This window comes from Typopeltis vanoorti, chromosome 9 (genome assembly GCF_054136105.1).
Source record: "Typopeltis vanoorti isolate ZY-2024b chromosome 9, IOZ_Tvanoo_1.0, whole genome shotgun sequence".
In the NCBI taxonomy this organism is placed as follows: domain Eukaryota; kingdom Metazoa; phylum Arthropoda; class Arachnida; order Uropygi; family Thelyphonidae; genus Typopeltis; species Typopeltis vanoorti.
Genome location: NC_143557.1, coordinates 125,429,051 through 125,441,766, shown reverse-complemented (window position 1 = coordinate 125,441,766; position 12,716 = coordinate 125,429,051). Strand labels below are relative to the sequence as shown.

Sequence of the window (12,716 nt, the reverse complement as noted above, 5' to 3'; positions counted from 1 at the left end):
GTTGGATCATGGTATTAGTAATGACTAGTCCATGTCCTGAACAGAAATCCATGGGGTACTTACCATTATTATTATTATTAGTGTTGTACTTTCCAGATTTTATGAAAGTATTTCTATACGTTTAGTATTCGTTTCATACTTTTCTGTTTAGTTTTCCAACTATGACCAACTTTTTATATTAACTATCTTCTGTAATGATTCAAATTCCTCCACTTCTTTAGTAGAAGTGGAAGAACTTTTAAATCATTAGATGACATCAAGATACGTTTTTCTGACCAAATTCACAACTAAGTCTCATTCTCAGTTTCCTCATTTTGATTTAATTTTACACAAATTATGGGCTCTACAACCATGTTATAAATAATTATTTTAATTTCCTGACGTTTGGACCTTCATATTAAGGTCATCATCTGGAGTATATAGATATGTAGAGAGACAAGATAAATTACATTTCGCACAGTATGCTGAAGAAACAATGATTTCATCAATAGTTATTCTACTGGCCTGACCTCTAGTGAAAATAAAATAAAATTACAATAAATAAATGAAATAAAATAAATTAACTACATCGAAGCTATATTCTATTTAAGACAACATCAGAGAAACATTCCTTCATACAAATGGTTTTGTTACAGTGAAAATGATGCCCTTATTTAACATGACAATTGTTATATTAGATTTAGAATCCTGGATTACCTATGGTTCTGTTTAAAGTTAACTCTTAGGGAGAAAGGTTAAGTGAATAGAATATGTACCTTCCATATGTTTGGGATTTTTAGACCATCATTATTGTTAAGATTAGGGTGATTGATAAGAATCTCACAGGCCTACTTAAATTTACATTCATACCATGTTTTGTTGTGATGTAAATTACATGTGCTTTTCCAGTCAATTCTATGTAAAGTGTTCAGGGCATGATCAGAATGACCAGCTTGACCATAGCTATTATATTTAATGTGTCGTTTATGTTCCTTTTTTCTGATCGGAATTGTGCGTTCTGTTTTCCCTATATAGGGCAAATCACAGGTGCAATGAATACTTTATACCCCAGGGTGGATCCTTGGATGTGTTGAGTAAGTTCTTTAATTTTGCAGGAGGTTTAAAAATGGCTTTAAGGTTGTATTTTTGTGGTATTCTCTTTATTTTGTCTGATATCCCTTTAATGTATGGAATGGTTACAGTTTTATTATAGTCTTGTTTATTTTTGTTTTTAAGTGAGGTCTTGTACAGAATTTTGTTGATAGTATTTTGACTACCATTTTTAGGCAGATATTCTGATAACTTTTAATTCATCTTTAAGTGCTTATTTAGTGGAGAAAATCTTCAAAGCCCTGTTTTTAACATCCCTTAGTTTTTGTGTTGGGTGGTCTTAGGAGTTTTTGTGTGTATATTGACCAGTATGTATCAGTTTCTGGTAAACAGTAACTGCCAGATGGAAGAGACGTGTGACAAATGTATCTAGAAATGGAAGTGTATTCTGCTTTTCAATCTTGATTGTGAATTGTATGCCTTTGTGTTGTTTGTTTAGGTGGGTGAGGAAAGTGTGTAGTGTGGCAGCCACAGGGCCAGATAGCTATCTGGCCCCATGACTGCCAAAATACTATCAACAAAATTCTGTACAAGACCTCACTTAAAAACAAAAATAAACAAGACCATAATTAAACTGTAACCATTCCATACATTAAAGGGATATCAGACAAAATAAACAGAATACTACAAAAATACAACCTTAAAGCCATCTTTAAACCTCTTGCAAAATTAAAGAACTTACTCAACACATCCAAGGATCCACTCCTTCCAATGGTCCACCTTGGGGTATACCGTATTTATTGCACCTGTAATTTGCCCTATATAGGGGAAACAGGATCCGATCAGAAAAAAGGAACATAAACGACACATTAAATATAATAACTATGGTCAAGCTGGTCATTCTGATCATGCCCTAAACACTTTACATAGAATTGACTGGAAAAGCACATGTAATTTACATCACAACAAAACATGGTATGAATGTAAATTTAAGTAGGCCTGTGAGATTCTTATCAATCACCCTAATCTTAACAATAATGATGGTCTAAAAATCCCAAACATATGGAAGGTACATATTCTATTCACTTAACCTTTCTCCCTAAGAGTTAACTTTAAACAGAACCATAGGTAATCCAGGATTCTAAATCTAATATAACAATTGTCATGTTAAATAAGGGCATCATTTTCACTGTAACAAAACCATTTATATGAAGGAATGTTTCTCTGATGTTGTCTTAAATAGAATATAGCTTTGATGTAGTTAATTTATTTTATTTTATTTATTTATTGTAATTTTATTTTAGTTTCACTAGAGGTCAGGCCAGTAGAATAACCATTGATCAAATCATTATCTCTTCAGCATACTATGTGAAATGTAATTTAGCTTGTCTCTGTATATTTATGTGTATACTCTAGATTATGACCTTCATATAAAGATCGAAATGTCAGGAAATTAAAATATTTATAAAACGGTTATAGAGTCCATAATTTGTGTAAAATGAATGCTGATCACAATGTAACACTAAAGGAAAGGATTCCTCATTTTGATGTTTGTCCACATCACTCTACTCGATATTCCTTGCCATTCAATAAGATTATCCTAATGTTTGATGTATTGACTACTGTAATTATTACATAAATATAACATCTGTGTTATATTCATGCAGTTTCATACAGTTTCATTTCTTTTCCTTTAATACTTTGTAATCTGATGATGCTTACATTGAATTATGCTGATGTTAGTTTGTTGTTATAGCTGAATTTTCACTGTTTGCCCATTTCCTGATAAACAGCAGAGGCCTTGCTTAATCAGATAATTCCTCCACCAGTTTGACATTGCATTTTGTTGTACCATTATTCTGTATTGGCTTAAACCAAAATAAAATATAGTTTGGTAACTAAATCTGAAATTGCTAGCCCTTACAGATTCCTAGCAAATTCTTTACAGGCCATATAGAAGTCTCACAGTTAATGAGCTTTGACCCTTTTAAGCAGATCATCTGATATTATTAAAGACATCAAGGGAGGTCAGACATTACCCACATCATCTATCATACCTTCTCTTAAACTCATGTGCTCACCACTTGAACAGTCAAACCATTCCACTCACCCATTGTTCTATAAGAGAAAAATCTAGCTCTTGCCCCTTAAGTACACAAACTTAACTTCCATGAATGCCCTGTGTTATCTCCTTGCCTTCTGTATAATGAAAAATTTCATCAGAAGACAACATCTGATAACACCCATTCAGAAGTTTATAGACCTCTATCATATCATCTTCTTTTTCCTGCTTACCAGTGTCTGCATTGTCCACATACTTTCAGTCTATCCTCGTAATTTATCTTCCATAATCCCAATACAATCTTTGTTCTTCTATGCACCATTTCCACAACTTTATTCCCTCCAAATCTAGGAGACCAAATCTGCTCACATGGGTCAGATATGGTCATATCAAAGCTTTGTAAAGAGCCAAAGTGATGTCTTTATCCTTACTTGTCAATGTTCATTTCAACATTACAGTTTTCCTCTGGGTTGTATTTACAATTTTTGCTTTGTGAGCTTTGAACTTCAAATTCCTGAAATTTTCTAATAAGGGTTAATTATTTTCTTAAAATTTACTAATTATGAATATGAATTCCATAAATTATAATTTATTAATGTGATATGAAATAATCTGAAAACACCCTTTCATCAAGTCTGCTATTGAGAATTTCTTACTGGTATACTATTTTTTGACAAAAAATACTTGAACTGAGATAAATACATAATGTAAAACACAAACTTAGTGAAGATAAATTAGAAGATACAATTAAAAAAAAAAAACAGTATGAGTATGTGAAAAACAAGAAAAATTTACAGTAATTAGTTTTAAGCAGTGAGGAAATACTTCTTTATTGATTCTGACTTAGGAATGCTTGTCGTGAAGCATTACTGATATTTTTACATTAAATAATGCTTTAAATATCAGTATATATACTTTATATGAAAATTGTCATGCAAAGTATCTATTGTTGTTTTCACTTTTAGTAAAAAAGTGTAAGAAAAAAATTAATTAAATATTTGTATTATTATTATTATTATTATTTTCAGTAAACAAATAATTAGCTTGGCTCCCAGTCCGGTATCACCTACTTTATCTGAGAGTCCAGGACGATGTGAAGTTTCTTGTGGTCATTGTAGAAATAGATTTACTGTGAGTAATTGAAAGTTTTTATTATTATTATTATTATTATTTTGAAGGTAATGATCATATATTAAGTTTCTTAGACTTCTGTACACTAGAAATATTCTTTAACTTGATGAATAGGAATATATGACATAATTAACATAAATTGTTTAACTTACATATATATTTTTAATTAGCATAAAATTTTAGCTCTAGTATCAAGGGCATTTTCAGTAAGACTTTAAAATTAAACATCAAAAAGAGAAACCAGTAGATTCAACAATGGAACATGCAAACTGCACGTACATGATGTACATGGTCCAATTACATTAAGGTTCTAGTAAAGAATAACTAACAAGATATTTTTTTTTAAAATATAAAATGAAAGAAAATTAAAAAAATATTTTTTAATTTCTTGTGAAAGTTATTTTTACTAGAACCTTAATGTAATTAGACCATGGCACGCTACATCATGTACATGCAGTTTGCACGTTTCATTGTTGAATCTACCGTTCTGGTTCTTCTTTAATTTCAAAGTCATACTGAAGATGCACTTGATATCATGGCAAAAATTTTATACTGATAAAATATATATGTATACATATGTTAAATCTGTTTTTCTGGTCTTCATTGATTTGGAAAAGGCCTTCAATGGAGTCTCAAGAAAGGAGAAATGGAAAAGCATGAGGAAGAAAATTATTCCAAAGAAGTATGTACTACCATCATTTTACTACCATCATACAAGACATGTATGATGGTAGTAAAACGAGTAACATGTGGAACCACACACAACTTCCAACAGCAATCCATTCCAATCATACATGACTTTATGAGAGAAAAATTTATCCCTAACCTCTTTCTTGATAGCATTCATTCTCAACTTCCATGGATGCCTTTGCATCCTTTCCCCACCCTTTCAGAAAAATTCCATCTTCTGAAATTCTGTATAACCCTTTCAGAACTTTGTAAGTCTCAATCATATCACCCCCTCTTTCTCATGTTTTCTAGTAGCCTACAAAATCTCTGCAGCCTACAAATTCTTAATCAGTCTTTTGTATTCCACAATCCTGACATCATTTTTGACACTCTCCTTTGCACTCTCTCTTTCTCTCTCTCTCTCTCTCCACTGTATCAGAATCACCATGGAAACCAGGAGACCAATGTGAGTGCAATAGTCCAAGTGAGATCTTATCAAGCCCTTGTAAAGAGGCGAAATTACTGCCTTATCTCTACATGTCAAGGATTGTTTCAGCATTGCCATTATTCTCTGAGTTTTATTTATAATTTTTACTATATGACCCTTGAACTTCAACTTCCTGTCTACTAAAACTCCAAGATCCCTAGCTTCATCAGTTTCTTCAAGCATAATCCTACCAATATAATACGACATTGGATATCTGATCACGCCAAAGTGCATGACTTTACATTTATTAACATTGGAATGACAGTCATTTTCACATGCCCACAATTCCAGCCTTTGCAAATCATTCTGCAAGTACTGCATACAGCAGCGCTTTTGATTACCCTGCTATCTTTACATCATCAGCAAATAGCTGTATTTCACATGTCAAATCCTTCCCAATGTCCTGAATCCATTGTTATTCAATCTACTGATTGAATAACAATGGATTCAGGACTGATCCTTGAGGCATGCCACTGGGTTACCTTGAATCATACAGATTCACACTCCCCATATACCACTTTTTGATATGTCAGCCATCCTTTTATTCATGCCAATAGTTTATAATCCAATCCCATATTCTCCAATTTATGTAACAGTATTCCATGCTTGGGGGTGCTTAAGGGTCAAAGCTGTATAATCGAGAGCAAACCTCCACATAGTCTTTAAAGCAGCATTTCTCAACCTTTCTAAAAGCCCAAGGACCGATAAAATGCCTAAAATAATTCTACAGACCACTAAGTTATGTAATTTTTTAAAAAATGTATGTGGAGATTACCAGCATTTCGGAAAAACTGTGCCATTTCTAACATAATAAATCGAAACACATGCTTTGAATACTTATGGAAACAATTAAGTTGGAAGTAAACGATTAAAAGTATATCATCATTGAACAAAGTTTTAATTTTTATTAAACAAATAAATAATATGATATAATTATGTTACTACTCGTAGACAGGCTTATACGTTGGTTATGCATTATTAAAACACTTAAGGAAACGAACAACATAGTTAAGGATATAAATTAAATTATACTTTAATAAATATTTTCCGATATTTCGGCAACGTCACGTTGCCATCTTCTAAAGGAACTTACAAAAAAAGGCACATGCACATAGGCACTACAAACACAGTAACTGGGAATGAAGGAATGAAGCTATTGTTCTCCTAAAAGTCCTGATGGTGCCCTCTAGCGGGCTAAGTAGGTGTTCTTGGCTGTTGGGCTGAAGGTCTGCTGATGTAAGCCTCCCAAATTCGGGGCAGTTGCATACAACCAAATTTGTTGAGGTTTGGAGAATTTCTTAGGGCTGAGGCTGATTCCATAAATAGTCTTTCGAATTTGTATTTGCTATGGTGTATTACTCTAGCTTTCTTCCACCGTATTCTGTGGCGTGTATCCAGAGCATGGTCTGCAAGACCAGAGTGGCTGCACTTGTGAAACCGGATGTAGTCCTTGTGTTCAGAAATTCTGATATTCGCTGTCCTGCCTGTTTGGCCAAAGTAGGACAGTTTACAACTGCAAGGGAACTGGTATACACCAGGTAGGTCTAGGGGAAGTGGTTGGTCTTTAGTGGAGCAGATAAGGGATGCCAATTTTCTGTAAGGTTTGTAACAGGAGGTCAGGTCATGCTTTTTTAAGATTTTGGTAATCTTTTCCGAGGTGCCTCGGATGTAGAGAATGGTGATGGATTTAGAGTAATCCTTGTTGTGGAGGGGGTGAGGGGATCTGTGGTTTGTAGGTTCCAATAATTTTTGGACTTTTTTGGGGGGGGGGGTAGCCATTGGCTGAGAAAGTGTTGAGGATGTGATTTAGTTCAGTGTTTAGGGCCAAGTCGTTTGAACAGATTAGTTTAGCCCTGTTGTATAGTGTTTTCACCACTCCATATTGTTGTGAGGGGGGGGGGATTGTTGGTGGATGTATCTGCCTGTATGGGTGGGTTTTCTGTAAACTGAGAAAAACCAAGGTTCCATTAGGCTGGCGAGTGACTAGTGTGTCTAGGAAAGGGAGGCTGTTTTTTTCCTCTTTTTCCAGGGTGAATTTGATTCTGGGGTGTTGGTTGTTTAAGTGTGTTAAGAAGGAGAGAAGTGTTTCAGAGCCATGTGGCCAAATAGCGAACACATCATCAACGTAGCGAAGCCATATGGTTGGTTTTTGTGGGGCAGAGGTTAAGGCTTTTTCCTCAAAGGTCTCCATAAAGAAATTGGCCAAGGGTGGGGAGAGTAGTGAACCCATGGCTGTCCCCTCTATTTGTTTGTAGAATTTTCCCTGCCAAACGAAATAGCCTGAGTTCATTGTGAACTGAAATAAGGCTGAGATATCAGGAGAAAATTTAGCTTGGATTAGCTCTAAAGTTTCCTTGAGTGGGACATTTGTGAATAAAGAGGACCGTCAAAGCTGACCATTATGTCAGTGTGTTGGAGTGTAAGGTTTTCTATACTGGCTTTGAAATGGGCTGAGTTTTTTATGTGTGATGGTGTGTTGCCAGTATAGTGTGTGAGCTCTTTGGCCAAATGTTTAGCTAATTTGTATGTGGGGGAATTAATGCCATCCACTATGGGACGTAATGGCACATTTTCTTTATGTATTTTTGGGAGTCCGTAAATATGGGGGGGGGGGGGGCATAGAGTTAAATGGCTTTAATCTGTTGGTAACTTCTACAGGCCAAGAAGTGACTCTCTTAAGGAGCCTGTGAAGTTTTCTAATTTGAGAGTTGGTAGGATTGTAATTGATGGGGAGGTAAGTAGCCCGATCTAATAGAAGAGCATTCAGCTTACCTGTGTAGTCCTTTTGGTTAAGGACTACAGTTGCGTTTCCCTTATCCACTTTGGTGATAACTATTTCTTTATTATTCTTCATTTCCTGTAGAGCTTTATATTCTTTGTTGGATATGTTGGTTTTTGGTGGGATTGCTTTGGAAAGGACACAAGCTACATCCAGTCTTACACTGTTGGCGACTTGATGTGGAAGGTGGCGGATTCCGCGTTCGATCTGGATCATAATATCCATAATATCCGCACTTTTTGCTCACTGTCACTTGAAAGCTCAATTAACTGTTCTTTTTTTGATAATGAAAGGTCGTTCTCGTGACTGTAAGCCTGAAATTGATCACGAACCCACAGAAATTTCTTATAAAAGTTATTCAGAAAATGTTTCAAAATTCTGTTTCAGAGTTTTAAGGTGGTCACATACTCTTTCCAGAAACTCAGAATCAACAAAAATATAATTTTCCACTAAAAAGGATTGCAATATTGGTAAATGTGCAGATTGTCTGTCTTTTACATAACTAATCCATAACACCAGTTTGTAGTAGACTGAACATGTGCTGGGATCCATCTGCTTTCCTTATAATTAAAGTAGTCTATCCAAAAAGTCTGGAACCCTTTCTCTTACCTCTTCTACAGTAAAACTAATTTAGAGATGAATATTGTTGAGGAAATGTAAAAGTAAGAAAAGAGAGCCTGTGGGCCATGCAACCAAATGGCAAAGGCATTGTCTGTATACCTCAGCCATACTTTGCACTTGGTGAGAAAGATCAAATTAAGTGCCAAAGATTCAAACAGTTTCATATATGTTAGCGTTGGGGGGGGGGGTTATTATTATCCTTTCAGTTTGTTTAAAGAACTGTTTATTCCAGTTGAAATACCTTCATTTAAGATAGTCCTAGTCAGTGCTTTTTTTTGGGAAAAAAAGGTGTCGGTACTCACCATAAAGATGTTATTACAACAACTTCCACACTTTTAACATATCCTCTGATATACCCTCGTCATCTCTAGATCACTTCTTGCTTTTGATATCAACTGCAGAATGATGACCTCGGAGCAGCCATGCATCCACATATTTGCTAGGGTTGAAATGAGTGAGAGGAGGTCCTACTATCCTGATGAACATCAGTGCAGAAGTTGTCCGTACAAGCAGAGATGACCTAGATGAAGTTACCATAAGATTCATTTGAGAAAAACCCCTGTTCACATTCACTGGAAGATATTGCAATTGTGCCCAAAGTGTGCTTTAGAGGAAGTAGTATGTCCAGGACTTTATTTTCTTGAAAATATTCACGGAAACCAAACTGCTTCTTTTTCATTTATGCGAAATTTGCATACTAACTTTATCATTTCAGCATCACCAAATGTCAGATGCTTCCTAGGATTTTCTGGCCAATACTTGGAATCTAAAATCTTAGCACATTCAGGCAAATCAGCATCATCTCCTTCAAGCAGATGCTTTCCAACAACTTCTTTCTGACTTTTATAGACAGCAGATGAACTAATTGCAATACTGTGTCTTTCATTTTTGTGGATTTCAATCCCTTCGAACTTCATGTTCTTCTGACTTTGAAAAGAAATACTGTAGTACAGACCAGGATTTTCAATTCTTTCTTCAAAAAGTTGAACTGTATTCTTTATCTTTTTGTCTGCTTTGTACAAGTCAATATTTCTCTCTTGTAAATCTAGACTTCGTGAACTAAGTTCTTAGAGAGCATCACACATAAGGCCCAAATCAAAAACAAACTCGCATGACGTTATTTTTCTTAAAAGGCCCTCATAAAGAAAGCGATCTGTTTTGCTGCTTCTACTGTCTTCATTTGCTTCCAGAAAGTAATGGATGAGAGCTTCAAAGTCTTGCCACACTGCAGAAACAGTCTGAAAGCTAGATGCAACGCAACACAGTGAGTGCTTAAAATTCTGTCAATATTAAGAAGTTCAAGTTCTAGAGTCACTGCACATTCCTGCAGTTCCTTAGCATTCTTAGGCGAAGCATGATAAGTCACATAAAGTTTGTCCATGAAACTCTTAAAGCAATTCACTCCTACCACATTGTTCACTGTGTCACTAACAGATAATCAATGGCTAACACAATGCCAGAAAATAATACTAGGAAACTTCTCTTGCATTAGCCTCCTTACGCACCATTATGCACACCAAACAACACGTCTGCACCATCACAAGTTACAGCCAATAAATACTCCTTTAAGTAATCTTAAGATAATCCTAAACACTCAAGACGACTAATTAAAGAGTTTAGAATTCCTCTAGCAGTTACATCTGATAATTTGATCAAATCTAGGAAAAGACTCACAGGAGTCGAAAGTTCAGGAAGAACTACACGAACAATAACAATCAATGTTGTTCTGTTACTCACAGTTGCCGATTCATCAACAAGTAACGATATTTTGTTCTTGGAGTTCACACAGTTGCTCACTGTTACTCACAGTTGCCGATTCATCAACAAGTAACGATATTTTGTTCTTGGAGTTTATATTGTCTATTAATGTTTTTCTCATTTAATTTGCGATATGGCTTACAATGTTAATGTAAGCATTTGCAGAATGAAGAATGTATTCCGTGTCTAGGCCATTAAGTTCCTGTAAAATTATTTCGTCTTCAAGGTTGTTAAATGATTGATTTCTCCTCGTAACTTTGTAAACAGTTCGAAACACTTTTCCTGTTACATCTTTTTTACGGGACAAAGTATTTAGGAAAACTTTCTCTGATGTTTCATTTTTTGGCACATTTTGTGTGCTGCAATCTCCTTATGATAGTAAATATTTTCTTAATGATATTAACTGTTGTTTACGAAAATGACTGATTTTATCATTTGTCCACTCCGCTGAAATTTTCATTCCCATGGGTTATCAACGGCAAGACTTCCGACATCACGACACACTTTACAGCCCAACATTTTATTCTTGACATACAGCCACTCGTTTTTCTCGAAGTCATTTTTCTGCAAAAGTGTCCAACATTCAGGCCAGTCATTATCAGAATCCTTTTGACCACGTGGATCTTTGGTCTTGGTTTCGTGATCCTCTTCAAGTTATTTTCGGTGCTAGTTTTCTGTTTTACAGGATCACAAATAGATTCAATAATTTCTGCTTCTTCAGCCTCCCTTTTTTTACTCCTTGGTATAAAGTAACTATTTATTTTACTAATTTTGAACAATGATTGCACTGATTTAACTTAGATTAATTCAAAACTCACGTGAAAACCTGCCTGTTGCAGAGTGAATATAGAACTGATAAACTGATATTGGAAGCAATCGGAAATGAACACAACTTCCTGTTTCCGGTTGTGTACCAACCTATGATACAGGAAAGCAGGGTACCAACTTTCAAGTAATCAAAACTGAAAATTCAATTCCTGAACACAGTACCATCTGCCAGAATATTTATAATACATTTTGCTGTCCATAAATTTCAAATTTTTAAAAACTTAAGAAAAAAGGTGCCGGTACTGCATACTGCCAGAAAAAAAGCCCTGGTCCTAGTTTACAAATGTTACAGGGATAAATTTTGAATAGGACGACTTGTGTATTGTCTACTGCAGGAGTCTCCAAACTACGCTCCGTGGGTCAGATGCAGCCCACAATATGATTTCATCCAGCCCACCAATTGGACGAATTTTTCAATAAGAATCCGCAAAAAAAAAACATGGGGTGTTTGATAGATTTCGAATGCATTAATTAAAATTGTGTTCAAAATATATTCCCGAATAGCAAAAAGTAACCATAATCCAAGTTACGGTCTTTCTGACTGTAAAAGTTCTGTTAAAATGGACTAACAAAAAAAAAAAATTTGAATTTTACAAAATTTTACAAGCAAATTTGAAGAAAAAATTTGCTTGTAAATTTATCTCTATTTTTGGGACAACGTATCTTTGCGAACAAACTTTTTCCCGGATGAAATATATCAAGTCAAAATACAGGCCAAATTTATCTGATGAACATTTGAACCTGAGTTTAATAAGATTTTAAAAACACAAACACAGTTATATCATTCACATTAATGGTTTTATTATAATTTGTGATAAAATATGAGAATTTGCTGATAGTGTTCATTGTCATTAATATACGATAATTTAATCTCGCATACTCTGTAATCAGTTTTTATCTGCTTTCAATAAAACTCGTATATCTAGTTCTAGAGGTTTTTTTTTTTTTTTTTTACTATGGCCTGCTGAACAGTGCTGAAGTACCAATGTGGCCCTCACGGCAAAAAGTTTGGAGACCACTGGTCTATTGGAACACTTGTAAAAATGGGACAACACATTGACGGTTTTATATAGCAGATTTAAAGTCTGTGTGGAGTTTTTTTATATAAGGTGATGTCTTCCTGATGTGTTTAGGATGCCAAGTGTTTCATTTATAGGTGGGACAATTTATGGCATCCATTATGCCATAAATTGTTATCAACAGGGCAACAGGTTTGTGGGCCATCCATATGGTTTTGATTTGTGTGGATAAAAAATCTTTAGTTGGGGCATTTTCTTCACTTGGCCAACTTATAATTTTATCTGGTAGCCCTGGGTTTTTTATTATTTTTTTAATTGATACTCTAGGGTTCT

At 34.8% G+C, this 12,716-nt stretch overlaps 1 protein-coding gene across 1 annotated transcript in view; it reads left to right on the top strand.

Annotated features, from left to right (window-relative positions):
- LOC150103506 (type I phosphatidylinositol 4,5-bisphosphate 4-phosphatase-A) overlaps positions 1-12,716 on the top strand; it is a 150,074-nt gene that overhangs the window by 54,981 nt on the left and 82,377 nt on the right. Inside the window, exon 4 of the mRNA XM_090397953.1 lies at positions 4,120-4,222. Within this exon, the coding sequence (XP_090254079.1) occupies positions 4,120-4,222 (103 nt within the window). The remainder of the gene's footprint in view (positions 1-4,119; positions 4,223-12,716) is intronic.